The sequence below is a fragment of the Colias philodice genome, chromosome 3 (assembly GCF_061535455.1).
Source record: "Colias philodice isolate Cphi_HAF_F1 chromosome 3, ilColPhil1 Martin Lab GWU primary, whole genome shotgun sequence".
In the NCBI taxonomy this organism is placed as follows: domain Eukaryota; kingdom Metazoa; phylum Arthropoda; class Insecta; order Lepidoptera; family Pieridae; genus Colias; species Colias philodice.
In genome coordinates this window covers 6,553,214-6,568,909 of record NC_143088.1, presented here as the reverse complement: position 1 = coordinate 6,568,909, position 15,696 = coordinate 6,553,214, and the positions used below count along the sequence as shown (strand labels likewise).

General features: G+C 32.9%; 2 protein-coding genes across 12 annotated transcripts in view; both read right to left on the bottom strand.

The window, feature by feature from the left end:
* Ccdc39 (Coiled-coil domain containing protein 39) overlaps positions 1-15,696 on the bottom strand; it is an 81,471-nt gene that overhangs the window by 16,511 nt on the left and 49,264 nt on the right. The gene's annotated exons all lie outside the window — the stretch shown is intronic.
* The window catches only part of mtd (TLD domain-containing protein mustard), an 88,876-nt gene that overhangs the window by 50,266 nt on the left and 22,914 nt on the right, over positions 1-15,696 (bottom strand). For 4 of the 11 annotated variants that reach the window (XM_089714443.1, XM_089714437.1, XM_089714441.1 and 1 more), the window contains exons 1-2: positions 15,019-15,278; positions 6,486-7,173 (exon numbers count right to left, since the gene is read on the bottom strand). The exons of 2 other annotated variants lie outside the window; for them this stretch is intronic. In XM_089714443.1, the coding sequence (XP_089570569.1) occupies positions 6,486-7,051 (566 nt within the window). In that variant the 5' untranslated portion in view covers positions 7,052-7,173; positions 15,019-15,278. Of the gene's footprint in view, positions 1-6,485; positions 7,174-15,018; positions 15,281-15,696 lie in introns of those variants that run through there. 5 more of the 11 variants (XM_089714448.1, XM_089714438.1, XM_089714439.1 and 2 more) reach the window with 5 other exon arrangements.

Genomic DNA, 15,696 nt, shown 5'->3' with positions numbered 1-15,696 from the left:
TACGCTCTTAGATTTATTATAGTAAATTGACACTTCGAAAATAATTAAATTTAGGGTATAAACAAGAGCTGGGTCCACTATTAAATGAATTATACAGTAACAAAGAATTCAACTTTTATACGAAGGGTTCACTAAAAGTGTAACACGTTTTTGCTTGACAAGATCGTATGCATTTAAGAAACCTTTTCAGAGCAAGGGTCCACATTGTTCCTCTAATCTCAGAAGATCTAATCGCTTTATCTGAACTTATAGCCATTTGGTGTAAGAAATATTGTATACTTTTCTGTCGATATTGTTCGCCGAATAACTTGAAAATAAATAAATGATCAGCGAAATTCCTGAGACAAAAATTCCATAAAATAATGAAGCAAAATTTATTTAGATATAAATTTTTCAACAGCTCACGAATTCCAAGAAAAATTAAAGAATAAACGTCCCCTAGACTATTGTTTGAAATTTTAATCAAACATTAACATCATAATGGAACGGTGTTTTTCAACCGGCGTCATAAAACATAAAAAATGAGAGCGTCTCATATCAGCATGAAGTTTTTATCACAAACGAGTGGCATTGACGAATGTCGCGAGGTGCGCTCATCCATCAGCCGACTGCTAATTGCGGAGCTTCGCAATTAGTCCAGTGTCGTCCACAAACAAGCACAATTGATGGAATACAGGGTAAACGAACATCTACTATAAATGTACCAATATATAAACACTTATTACATTATCGTTCTATTCTCGAGAGCTTTAATCTCGCCTCGGTATCTTCGTGTTGCTGATTATTATTATAAATTATTGTAATCGGATATTTGTTATAAAATATTCTCAAGACACGTGAGAGATATAATTTTATAATTACCTTGGATTATTCATTAATTTAATTACGTATACCTATTGTAAAAAATACGAATTACACCTGAACACAAAAAGTAAATAGTGATTTTAATTGTTCATTTCAAGCTGTATTTTGATAATTTGTTTTTTTTAAGTGAAGGTCTAATATAGTATACAGTATGCCACTATAAAATGCAGGCCGGATTTATAAATTTATAATCGAAAATGGTATTAGCAAATGGCTATTAAAATAATTTGTAGTCATTAAAATGTAGATTTGTACATACAAATCTAATGATTTCCGGCAAGAGTTTAGAAGAAAATACATATACAATATTCACATAACGCAATCACTTCATACATCTCGTAACCAGTCCAGAATGCGGCCGTCCTTGTTCGGACCACATTGTGACCACACTCAGGCAAATGGGTCAACTTCTATCCGCATTTATTCGGAAGGAAGCATTTAATCTTGAAATATAAGTAGTCTGCTAATGGTTCCGCCTACTTGATAGCGTTTATTGGCTTTATGTATAAGATATTCAATGAAAATCGTGCATACTGCGTTATCTTCCGGAAAACAGTTGCAATACTATGATCCCTTCTAGCACACAATAAATATATAGGTAAACATCAATAGTAATATGTATTTCATTTTACTAATTGCTCTAGCACTCGTTTCCCGAGTTATCATAATTACTGCAACGGCAAAAAGTCACGTGAAAAAAACTAGTTATGTATTAATGACTTGCATTGTCCGTGCTGTTTAACAGGGCACTAAAATGTGTTATATTGTTTTAAAATTGTAAATAGTGCATGTAATTGAATGCAAATATTTCTTGCCTGTCCTTGTTAAGTATTTTCCTATTGAAAGAACATATTTTAATGAACCACAAGTCACAACCAAATAAGTTATTTTTATGATGATTAATATCCTGCAAGTATTTTTAGTATAACCACAGATTCTGTAATCCGTTTAATCCGTTTAATACATAATATGACAAAGGAAATATTACCAACAATATAGGTATCGATACCCTTGTTAAAATCCTACCTATACAATAAATAATATGGAATGGAAAATATTCGAATGGCGAGGCACAATGGGGCTTCGATGTAAGCGACACTTAGAAAGGATTTATGATACGAATGCTTCGCTCTGATCGTAACAAAGTACATACTTCAAGGTGTGGTTCGGCTTACGTTTTATTGTAATACTTACAAAGGATTCTATGAAACGCAAATATTGACGACCTCACACCGGTTTCCGAATTTAACTTTAATAAATCGTCTTAAGAAAAATAGTGTCGTTAAAATGTATCACGAAGGAAATAACTAGTATTTTGATAAATATGTGCGAGAATCTGGGGGCGCGGCGCGGCAGTGCCCCGCCAAGTCGAACATTTTTATAATTTGTAAAGACTTATTTGTATATTTTATAATATTCAATAATTTATAATAAATTACATAATATATATTTTTTGTTAAACAGAATGGCAGCATAAAACATAAATTCTGTCGACAACCGTTGTTTGAACGCTGTAAATCACTCATAGATTGTCTGGGTCACGCAAATATCAACCGAAAATTTTGTATATTATTATTATTTAAAGAAAACATAAATTAACCAACCAAAAGGAAAATAAAAGATCATTTAAATGACAGCAATGTATAGCAGGAAAATTACATTATGCCCGTCATCGCGGGCGGACAGAAATAATTTCTCTTTCTCAACGTAAACGTCAGTGTTATATTTTACAATCGCGGTGCAGACAAAATATATCAAGAGGCACGTATGAGGCGCACACCTCGTCTGCTAATGTTTTACTATAATAATAATAACTAAAGATTTAGTTAGTACGTGAATGTATAGTGGAGGCGGGGCTGGCTGATGGCCAAGCGTTGGTAAACATAAGGAATTCTATTTTGTAAACACGCATAATCGCGCTTGCACAATCGTAAACAGCGTAATAGCAAAATACTAGAATTAAGGAAAGGATTTATTGAATTATAAAATATATAATTAGCACAACACTGTAAACAGTACGTGACCTAGGTAGCGTCGCTATACGAAGTGATTCACGGTAGATATAATGTCGATAACTATAATATTTTTAATTATAAAAGCTAGTTTATGAATAAAACTTAATCATTTCTCATATATGTACAAACTAATTGATTAATTATGAAGTGGATTAATTAAAACAATAAATATGTATAACGAATTGGTAAAATTAAATCAATGATATTTTTAATTGTACAATCACAATTGCTATAACCTCATTTACGCCACGGTAAATAGTTACATTGACCTAAAGGCGAGGTTATAACAACAGTCCTAAAGGTGGATTAGAAGCGAATATATAGGTAGGTCCTCTTGCTATACAGCGCGTGGGCTTCCTTAAGCTCCTTTTATTGAGACCAGCTTAAGACTAATCTATTTATAATATAAATAGTACGATTTAACAGTTGTTTATATAATAAATAATAATTTGCATGAATGAGTTAAATAAACGGGATTTAAATATGTTACTATTATGCTTCTTTCACTGGTATTAATACAAATATTGCATAATATCGAAATAATTAAAACAGAATTATTTGTGTGCAAATTCAGAATTAACACATGCACGTAATGTGTTAAAACTGGGACGATACTTTACTACGTCAAAAGAACTAACGACGCGGACGTTGAAGAAAAATGAAAGCAATAAAATAAATCGTACAATAAGTGTCACATAACTTTTTAAAACAGACAAGATGGTATAGCATAGAACAAAGAAAAAAGGTGAACGTACGATAGCGGAAATAAATGGAGGCCACATTATGATGAAACCACTGTGCGAGTTGTGACGTAGGCAACACCATGAAGTAACTGCAAGTCGCATAAAAATTTTCAACGTTTACCTTTATATGAATACGAACGCAATCGAGCGTTATTGCCCACGGCGCATAAATAATTCAATAATAAATATCCGATTTGGTTTAATATTGACGGAAATGATTTTTACAAGTGGGCGTCGCTTTATGCAAATCGCGAGCAAATATGCTAAGATTATGATACGCTTTCGACCTTCACTAAGCTGAGTAATCCGGATTTAATATGTATAAAATCATATTGAGTCAGTGTTTTATAATTGTAACATATTTTATATTATAATATATTTTATATTATAATATAAATGTGACTTTTGTCAGGCAGGTTACAAAGATAAACGATCGCTAATACAGGCATGGCACAATACTGCCCATTCTACGATACTTTCTATATATAGTCAACTCATCTAATTCTGTGACAAAACAGAATATGAAAAAAAAAAACAGGTTAAACTTTATAAATTTTATTTTTATTTTTAATAGGAACATTAATCAATCTTCTATTTATCAAATGGAGCAAGTGTAATCTTAACACATATGAATTAACTCAGCGTAAAATGAGCTTAATCAAACCGCGATGACTTGTCTAATTCTGTGACAATCACCATAATTCGGTGATAGTACTTCTTTAATTCTGTTATAACCGAATTAAGTGAGTATTTATTATTTTTTAACACAAAAGTAAAAAAAAATACAATTAATAAAAATATAAACATATTGAAAGTAATAATTATGTATTTATTTATCAATGAGAAATTATCAAAAGAGGGGAACCATAAAAAATTAATATTGGACATTATAATTGTTTGTGTGAACAGTGTACAGACTCATTTTTGACTGCAGAATATTTTGAATTGCGGATGTCAGCGTTGTTTCATTATATTTTCTATTTTTATTTTTGTCTTCCTCCATGCTGTCTAAAATAAAAAAAAATAACTCACTTAAATATGTGATAAAAAAAATAACGGACTTTTTTAAAATGCTTGAAAGCGATCCTACTTTTAAACCTGAGTAAAAATAAATATTTTCTGACTTAAACGACTAACGTATATGTACTAAAAACAATTATTTATACACGAATTGAAAATAATAAAAATTTGCTTGGTTAATTCGGTGACACTGTTTTGAGTTGCAATCTTGAAAATCGTTAACTTTTTGAACCCAGGAAATAAGGTATTATGCAAAAACAAATGAAAAATTACTAAAACCTTTATCGGTATCAACAAGAATATGTTTTTAACAATTAATTGTCAAAGTATCATGAACTTACACTCACCTTTTCTATTTAAAATTAATTAAATAATGACAGCACAGTTGCACGCTACCGGTGAAACGTCAAACATGGCGGGCGCAGTGACAAATCTCGTGATTCTTACTATCTCACCCGCACGATTTTAACAAAAGTTTGTACACGAAAAGAAGCTTTATTACCATACCATAGGGTTAATTTTAATTTATTGGATTTTACTCCTATAACGCTATAAAAGAGTCCAAACGTTGTATCTCCGAATTAAGTGAGTCACATAATTAGGTGAGTTTACCCTACATATAATATTATTTTAATAAAGTGAATGGAAGGTAAGGGTATAGTGTATGCGTGACTAAAAGTAACAATAGTACGTGATAACCATAAGGAGACAGTAAATGATTCAAGGTGAAAATATCGTGTTTTGCAAATTACACAAATACCCTCGTTAAAAGGCTGGACACGTTTCAGTCGATGTCGTCCAAAGAAATCGTGAACCAGCTAAATCTAATATAACATAAGTGCTAATAGAATTGGAAGAAGGATCTAAGCTATTAATGCAAATAAATAATATTGTGTTACATGTTATCAAAATTGTGTTTGTATCTTCGTTAAATGCGAATATAAAAATATGATATGAAACTGTTTATTTGACACGAAAAATGTAATAATGTCATGTGAATCACATGACAGTGAACGATTTTCATAAAATAATTTGTATTTTAATAGAACACGGAACCTTTAAAGGTAAATATTGCTAAAAATAATTATCACAGTATCAAATAAATATTATCCTATGTGTACATTGGTTATGAAACATGCGCGAATTATGTTAAATAGTATCATAACATTACGGAGAGTAGAGGACCCACTCAAAGTGTCAATCGTTTCAGTAAGAGTGAAAGCAGATTACTTTGACGATTAAAGACGAAATCGATCCCAAAATAAAAAAATCTATTAGAAGTGGTCAAGTTCTATTCTCGACTCAATTTTACAATGCTAACAAGAAGAATATAAAGAATAGTGTAAGATAACGCGTTTGTGTGTAGGGAATTTGCGCAATTTTTTTTATAATGTACTGAAATAGCTAAGCTATTAAACGTTTTATGCCAAATCATGTAAAAATTTCATATATTGCACATACTTTTCCACGTTACATTAGAACGTTAAATAAATTAACATTAATCACTAACAACATATAGAACATGTAAGTTAAAAGAAATAATTTAGCCATGAAAGAGCTGTGATACCTACCCTACAAATATTGTAAATAAAACCGACTATTGAGTAAACGCTAGGTCAAGGGGATCTAGTTTTATGGTGCATGTACGTATTTCCATTCTAGTCCCATATACCTACACACTCAACCCTACAGAAATGTGAATTAAACATACATTATTCACGAGTAGTTCTTTCTAGAAATGCATCGTGGCTAATGAAGTTTTTTTTTTATAGTGAATAACTTATAAAAATATTATTGTGTCTTTAAATTAAAGCTAAACAAAGTAATATTATATAATATGTACCTGTTCTTTAACATGTTGTCGGGAACAAATACATTCCACCAAGAGGGTCGCTTTTGCCGTATATAAATTGATGGCTCGCCTTCTTCATCAGTATCATTACCGCCTGATTTTCGTCTCTTTTTACGTTCGAGTTGCAATCGAGCTGCCCAAGACCGCCTACGACCTTTTTCACTGGGTCCGTAGCCGTCAGTACCAACGGGCACGGCCAGGGAGGCGCGGCGCGGCATATCAGGCGAGGGGCCATCGAATTCGGTGAGTTTTCTGTATCTCTCAGCGAACGTCGCATCCGAAGCTCTGCGCCCATTTGACACGGACGGTGATGGGTTGATGGGTGATGAGTTTAAAATAACTGGTTCGACAAAAGCTTCATCGTCGTCTGTATCAGGATTGAAATGTTCATCGCTGAAGCGTCTCGGGGTTTCATCGACTGCCTCTTGCAAGCTAGCTAGGGGCAAACTGGGCCGATGTGTGCGCAAGCCGCGAGGCAATCGATTCGGCCGGCCTTGCAGGCGAGCCAACGCCAGAGGAACCGGCGACTCGGTTAATGTCGGCTCACTACCACTCATTTTTGATGTCTCACTGGCACTCACTAGTCACTAATACTGAACTTTATGCAATACGACAATTAGCCATTTATGAAAAACATTTTCCTCGGCTACGATTTCAAACTAAGTTCTAGTGAATAAACCTGCAAATATGCAATACCACATTTTCACTCGCTTATTTAATAAAACTGATTACCGGGCGTATTCCTGTTGTATTATATTCAACTAATAAGATCAGACAAAAAAATGTGTTACTTATTTTAGAACACAGCAATGGTAGGTATAGGTATTAACTATAACGCTTGTACCTTGACATTAGCCTTAAGAGCATATTGTGCTACAACCTGTTTTAATAATATGGTGTCGCATCCAAAAGTTGCATATTGATGTTATTATATGTGACGTGAACAATGCAAGTTCTTTTGCTACGCTATGTCATTAAAGTCATGCTATTTTGGGATACATTCTTATAGATTACATAGACACTAAACATTAGAAATTGTATTCGTTTATATATGTACTGCTTGTCGTCTCAATCAAATGACTCGCAATTAGAAAACATTTATATGAATGTATCCGATGACTCAATTGGTTATCTAGTAAACATTATCTGGTAAGAATCATAGTAACAAGTATAGGTGCCATATAAGCAGGTGCAGCTTTCGTAACTGCATAGTCGTCATCGCGCGGCTCGCTCCGGGGAAAGTTGCCACCGACTCGTATAAATAGCTGTCTCGCGTTTACTACGGTCGATTTCATTATCATTACTGTGCGAACCTAAAGGTAAACTCATAGACCTCAAAAATTTTAAAATTTAGTCTCCATAACTTTTGCTTGCAACTCGGCGATTTCTTATGACGTAGAGATCTGTTGTATGACATGTGCTCGCTTAAAATAGCAAAAAAAACAATCAGTTGTTGCGTCCAACATATTCTATCAAGGTCGCGCTTCAATTCAGTTTATTAATTGACACTCGTTGAGTTTATAAAGCGCATTCATTATAATAAATATTTACAACTATTAATTATTACCGAGCCAATGAACTACGCGCAGCGACGTACCTCACAGCCAATCAATGTTAACAATTAATTACATCATCATATACCTGCTATTCTTTCTGCTACATACGAAGTAATGCTTACCTTTTAGATAGTTATGACGTTTTATTGCTTAGAAAGTTACAACTGACAGCTTGCAATCGATAAATCCAAGTCAAGGAGAGCAAAACGTAGTTTGTTTTTTTATCAAGAAAAAAAGTGCCTACTTGTGATGTGTGTAAGGCAAGCCACATAGTTACGTCAATCAATCGTCGACGTCGCGGGAAATGACCAATGTCGTTGAAGAGTGGCCTTACTTTGCTCAGATGTGCCACTCCGATAGACTTAAAAGGTTTTAGATCCCATAGTCGACATTACGTAGGTATCTAGTAATACGATACAGTGATACAAGCTATGTTGGCAATTGAATACGGAATTGTCGTGAAAAAGTTGAATGATGATTGATGAATGGCTCGATTCAAAATGAACTACATAAACAAACAAAATTAAAACTCAATTGAATCTTTTGATGTAGAAGGATGTTAACAGTTTTTACAAATCAACAACATTCTATTTTTGCAATTGCTGATTTGATAGAGTCGAATCAATCACTTTTCCATTAGATTTTTACTTATGATGCAGTCTTACATTTTGTTATTCAAATGCATGAAAATGTTTAATGTATAGGTATAGGCAACATCATTTCATGAAGTATTTTACTCGCGTAATTTTTCATTTCCGAGTAGACAAACCATTTAGAAACGTTACGCAGCTTACGGTAATGGCCTGTCTGACGATAGAGCACGCACAATGGATTGTAAATGTACTTCTGTTCCATACTTAACTCACGTTGCAACTACGCATTCAAATTAAACACATCTATCTATATATAATATATACTAGCGACCCGCCCCGGCTTCGCACGGGTGCAATGGCGGCCGGCCGGTACCGCCGCAAACGCTACGTTCCGCAATTTTTAAATCTGTAATATCTTCGAAAATATTCACTTAAATCATACGGTGTAAAGGGCCATATAGATCTATATTAAATGAACAATGTATTCAAGGTATTTAATTGGTTAAGGATTATTGCTGTATTGGTTAAAATCGCTTCGAAAATTATCCATTATTTGTCGTAAAAAGTAAATGACAAAAAAAAGTTATTGTGGGTTATCCATAAGAGATAGACATATACCATCGCGGACTTTTCTGCAGACCTTTTCAATGTGTACAATACTTAGTACATTATTTTGATAAAACTCGTAGGGTTCAGCCTGCGTTTGCAATGTAAGCGGAAAAAAATGTAATTATTTACGACATCACATTAGAAACCTCAAAAATAACAGTACTTCTCCACTATTTAATGGATGTTATTATACATATAAACCTTCCTCTTGAATCACTCTATTAAAAAAAACCGCATCAAAATCCGTTGCGTAGTTTCAAAGATTTAAGCGTACAAAGGGACATAGGGATATAGGGACATAGGGACAGGGAAAGCGACTTTGTTTTATACTATGTAGTGATTATTTACAACGTTCACTATTTTCAAGGTTTCTTATTTCTTACGTAGACCTAGAAAAGTTGTTTTTATTATTCTTTTACAATGTTGTGTTTGCTAAATTAATTTCAGTTTTCCAGCCAATTTTTGTTTCATGGCCGTTGTCGTCTACTCTTTGAGACTTTACACATATGCAGTTAAAAATAGTTTCATCATATGTACTTAAAGTCGGAACAACGCAAATATATAATGATACAATTCAACATAAACCTGATTATTTCAACTTAACAAACTTTATAACAAAAAACATATGACATTGTGACTGCTTTGTTTGTAGACTGCGAGCTACTTTAAATCGTAATAACGTTCATAAAATAAATTAAGAACTCGGAGATAATTCAACATCAAAAAGAAAAAATAACAAGCTTGATACTTTTATGTTTACCAGCTGTTACTTTTATGTTGGCGTTATGAGCTCTTATTATGAAAAAATAATTTGACTAAATTGATATAAAATATTGCCAGTATAATATGGAAAATTACATTTCTCACAATAATAAGTAATAACGTATAATAAACTTGAAACCAGAAATATCATATAAGCTCAATTAAATGTAAATCAAACAAACACGCGAGGCATTATTTAACGAGCATATCTCCTGAAAGGCAAACAGCTTCCTCTTGAATTATACGGAATAGTTTATTGAGAGCAAAACGTGATGTACTGATACAATAACACGTTAACAAACAATGTATCACACGGCTGCGACCGTAGCATATTCAATGAGTAGACGCTGCGCGGAGCAGAACACGGAATACAGATTAATTGTTTACCACAATGGACTCGCATAGGACAAAGAAAATATCGCAGTCATTACGTACATTCCTATAACGAATAGGAAATTAGCTTCGGACGATATAATGTATTGATTAAGGAAGTTTGCAGCCAATTAATGGGCGTGTTCGTTTACAGCTTATTGAATAGAATTGCTTGAATTGCTTACGATACTACTGGATGGTCTGCTATTTATAACTTGTTACGCGCAATAACTAAAAATAATATATAAGTACATATTTTGATTATAACCTATATCTCTTTGCTTTGGACCTAAACATTCCCTAGGTATACCTAATTGATTGATTTTTCCCCGTATCGTTTAATGTAACACCGTTAATTGTTCCAAAATACTATATTATGTGCAAGTAATATTAATGTATTTATTATTCACTCATTAACACTGTAGGTAAATATTATAAACTATTCGTCCTGCATACAAATAACTTCCCGTAAGGAGCCTGTAAAGAACCGTCGAGAATTGAAACAATACCAACAACCCTTTATGGACCCTTTGTTTAAGCATTTATATTTATCATTATCCAACATACTTATGCATTTATGTGCATATGAACTGTATTTTAATATAAATAAAAGATACAATACATAAGATATAATTCATCTCGATTTATGACTAATTAATCCTTTACCTGTATAGACTAGGACGTATACTTCATATCATTCATGTGTAAAATAATAGCCTAACGGAACAGCAGGCCAACGTTCACTAAATACGAGGTGACAAAAAACATAACTCGCAATAGAAATTGGAACACAATTCGCGGACAATGTGAACACCCTCAATACGGTATCGCATAAACAGTTATGAGGAAAGAACGTGACATAATAACCGCTTAAAGCATGTACTCGATTTATCCGGGTCGCACATCAAAAATTAGATGTTTCATTGCAAAACCTTCCAATTATGTGGTAGATCGCCAGTTTATCCATCCAGGTATATTAGATAGTGCAAGATAATTATGGAACCTTTGTGTATCCGTAAAGTTCCTGTTTAATATTTACGATGTGCATCCACATCAACGCTTGAATAAAGGATGATGAGCTATTAATATCGTTTCAAAGTCTATTTTAATCATATGAATGATTAAAATAGGTGAGTTAATTCTGGGTAAGACTTTAATCTATGAGAAGGTATATTTGAATTGGTATACGACGTCAGCGATAGTTTCCATATTAATCTATGTTTGACTTTAATCTCTTAGCATTATTTTTTAGATAAGAGAGGCTGGTTTATTAAATTTATAACGACGTACCATGATATTATAACAAGGTGACAAGATCTAATTAAGGCACACTTAACAAATAAATAAATCTAAGCAAAATCTTTTAACATTACAATGTTTCATACTTGTTTATATGCAGAATATATTAACTTAATTTTAATAAAATAATACATATTACATTCCGTAGCATGTGTTATAAATTATCATATTTTTCCATTCATAAAGCGCGTCACACACGGTGAAGATGCTATAATATTTTATCTTAAGATACTGTAATATTTTATATTACAGTATCTTAAGGTATCCGGTATCAGCGTTCTGACCATCATTTTTCTTTTTGTCATTGCGTACTACGACCCCTGTAGAACCGCCATCCTGTTACAAATGACCCACAAAATTTCGGGTCATTTGTAACAGGATAAAATTAATATTATAGCATCTTCACCGTGTGTGACGCGCTTAAAACGTAAGTGAAATATAAAAATGCATATTATACCTACTAGTTAACTAGCAACTATAACGTTTGAAATTGAATATACATATTTTTCGCAGCAAGACGTCATCTAATACAAAGTGATTCTTATTAACTTTTAAAACATAAGCTGTTAATGTTCCGGTTGAAAAAACCTTTTTTAACCGATAAATAACCAGTGGTCCTTACCACTGAGTCACGATAAATTCCACCGGGTGATTTCCAAATGACGTGCTCTTTTGTTCAACGTACTTTGAAGACATCAGAACTATACCTAGGTACCATTTTTGTTTCTCAATATACAAATCATGTTCAAAATAAAAAGTGATTCTCAGAATTTCTATTTTTGTTAATTCCGAGAACAAATTCATAGTTCTCTCTGCCTTAAATGTGTTATTAGTATGCACTAATGCACTGTGGAACGAACGTCATATAACATGACCGTGATATAACGAGGAATATGTGGGAAATACTTTGGGAATATTCCCAAATTTGCAACTGCTACAAATAAATCTCCGGAACCGTTCTGTGCAAGCGCGTCGTCCTCATTTCGCGAAACGAAATAGACCAAAAATATATGAACTTCCCATCATAAAAGAAAACAAGCTGAAAGAATTCTATTCACATAATACTACATAGAAAGTAATTGCGAAAGCAGTTTCTTCAAATTAAACGTTTCTTGGAAAATGTAATATTCTTCAATAATAATGCTTAAAATGCAATCTTTCAAGATTTTATTTAGACGCCAAGAATGTGCTTATTGTGGGGAGATTCAAGAACTATTTCGACGATAATAAAGATGAATCGGATACGTTGCCCGCTGTACAATTAAATTTACTTGATAAAAAAGAACGAGCGTATTCTAATGCGTTTTATAGTCGATGCAAGGATATAAATATCATTGCATTTAATCAGGACTATTTACGATTTATAACAATATAATAAATAAAACGAAATGAGATGCAGAATTGCATTCTTTTGTATACAAGCCTGACCTGAAATAGTTTATACATATTTAGGTATTTAATGTGTAAAGCTTGCTTAGCTTAGGGCGTGACTTTTATTGGTATTTAATATTTTATTATGGGTTATGAGAATACATCGACAATCTTTTAATTATAATTGTTCGACAAGGCACGTTTTATAAATAAATACCTATGAACATTCAATTCTAAAGAAATTAAACTAATTGAAACGCAGTAACCAAAACGCGAGGCACATTTCAAAAGAGCTGAAATGAATTTAAAGGGGGTTGTGCGGCGGGTTAACTACCCGCCTGCGTAAAAAATCACTAAGTTACGAAACCGACAAACTGCGCGCGATCGAGGAAAGTGGCGTAAACTCGTGTCGGAAGCCAAGACTCTGTTTGGGTCGCAGAGCTAGTTAAGTAAGTAAGTAGTAAGAATTTCATAACTATTATGAACAAATTCTACATGCCAGTCTAAGCATAATTTGAAATGCTGACACAATTTTTCTAGATCATTTAGTCTACTGTATATGGTAGACGTACTTGAAGGCACACAGTTACCTTGCCGTGCCTCTAGGGTTCATAAGGTTTTGTTTACAAACTAATAATACAAATAACAAAATATTATAATAATTAATATCTGAGACCGTTCTCAGTAAAATAATATTTTATTAGTTACATATTTACTTGAATAAAATATATAATTTTGATAAATTACAGATTAAATAAAGTGAAATATCAAAGTCAATAGAATACATATCTAATTTCATATAACTAATAATGCAACCGTATTAGAAAACCAAATACCTAGTTAGTTACCAAATGAAAATGGTTTATTTTATTTAAGCATTTAAAAAAGCTACTAATTAGTAAGTACATCATTCGTTTATTTTTCAATTAATTACATTTCTTTGAATACAAAAACAATCGGTCGCGTTGTATTGCCATGTCAGCGTACTTGTGGACAGCCCTGACATAACAAATCTCAAGTTACATTTATTGCTAGAAAAATGTAGGTCGTGTCCGATTTCAAAGTGCACTGGGACTTGCATAACTTCTAAAGCAACAGTAGACAGCAACACGCCACACTGACATTGAGAACTCTTGTAGGTACTTACATATATTTCATTGAAATATGTATTCACAACAATTGTGTGTGTGAACATTTTTGATAAGATAGCAAATTTATAATTCAGTATTCGCGCCTTGATTGAATCACTCAATGAATATCTCTCAATGTCACCCTAATGCAACATGAGTAACAATTACTTTTAAAACGATAAGTAATTATTATCAATGATGTATAGGAGTACGTTTCGCAAAGATAAGCTTCAGATTTCCTCAGATTTCAGAATAATGTTTTACGAAGAAAATACCGGCATAATATTAATTGCAAATATGCATCCGCTTCTACGTCGTAGACGCTCGTAGCGATAGCCGCCGCCGGTAACTTGCATCTGAATGAAATATTATTAAACATTAATTATTAATTAATTTCCTTATTTTTATGTTCGTTTAAGGTAATATTTGAATATTGTTATTGAATTGTATCTTTACGATTTTGTAATACTAGTACGAATTAAAATGTACACATTGTTTATTATTTTTAGACGTTGTTAAAACTTACACTTAAGTAGTAATTTAGAACCTAAAACCTACAAAAGGAAATATTTTATCAGGAATAATTGTGTTACACTAAGTGCACTCAGTTCTTGTAATTATAAGCCTTTTTTATTTCTTTTATATTCTAAATACTCATTGACTGTGATAAAGTTTTCGTTTTAATTCTTAATTTTATAATTGACAGCGAGGGTAGGTTTATCCTGAATAAAACATAATCAAGGTACAAACATTATAAATAACTATACCCAACTTGCTAAACGTTTTGATTTCATTAAAAAATATCTTAAAACTAATTAGCCGTATATAATACCACAGGAATGCGCGTAATAATTTTTAAAAACGTATCCAAATGTCACAAACACAAAACACGAGGTGTTACAGGTTGCGGCCACGTACCGACCGACCTCCTTTCCCCGCTGCACTGGCGCAACGAACTTAACAAAATAACTAGACGAAGATGTCGGAACACGAAATCGCGGAATCGGCGCGTACGACTTTCACTTGTTGCCGGTTGCGCATACACTTGGCGTGGCGTGCGAGCCTCACAGCGCTTTGAATGCTACTGACTGCTGCGACACGGCGTCGTTGGAGGGGCCGCTGGCCTGCTTGTCATATCACCATCAGCTGATAACCGATCCCAAGTGCATCCCCTATTGCGCGCCTCATACCCTCAATATTTATCTTGACATGCTTACAATACCTTCACATTTGAGATTCACTTTCGCAAGCTTTCATCATGCCTTTCTTAGTACCTACAGTGTTTGTTTTCTAGAAAATAAACGTTAAAGACAAACAAAATATAGACCGCTAAAATTTATTTAACTAAAAGTCAACCAATTTTTCTTTTAATAATTTTAAAATTAATTTAAATTACACATGAATAGGTATAAGGATTAAATTTAATGGCAATATCAAATGATTAATTTTGATGTTGAGTATTAATTAAAAATGTATTTTCTTACGCGTCCTTCAGACATTATCAGTAGGA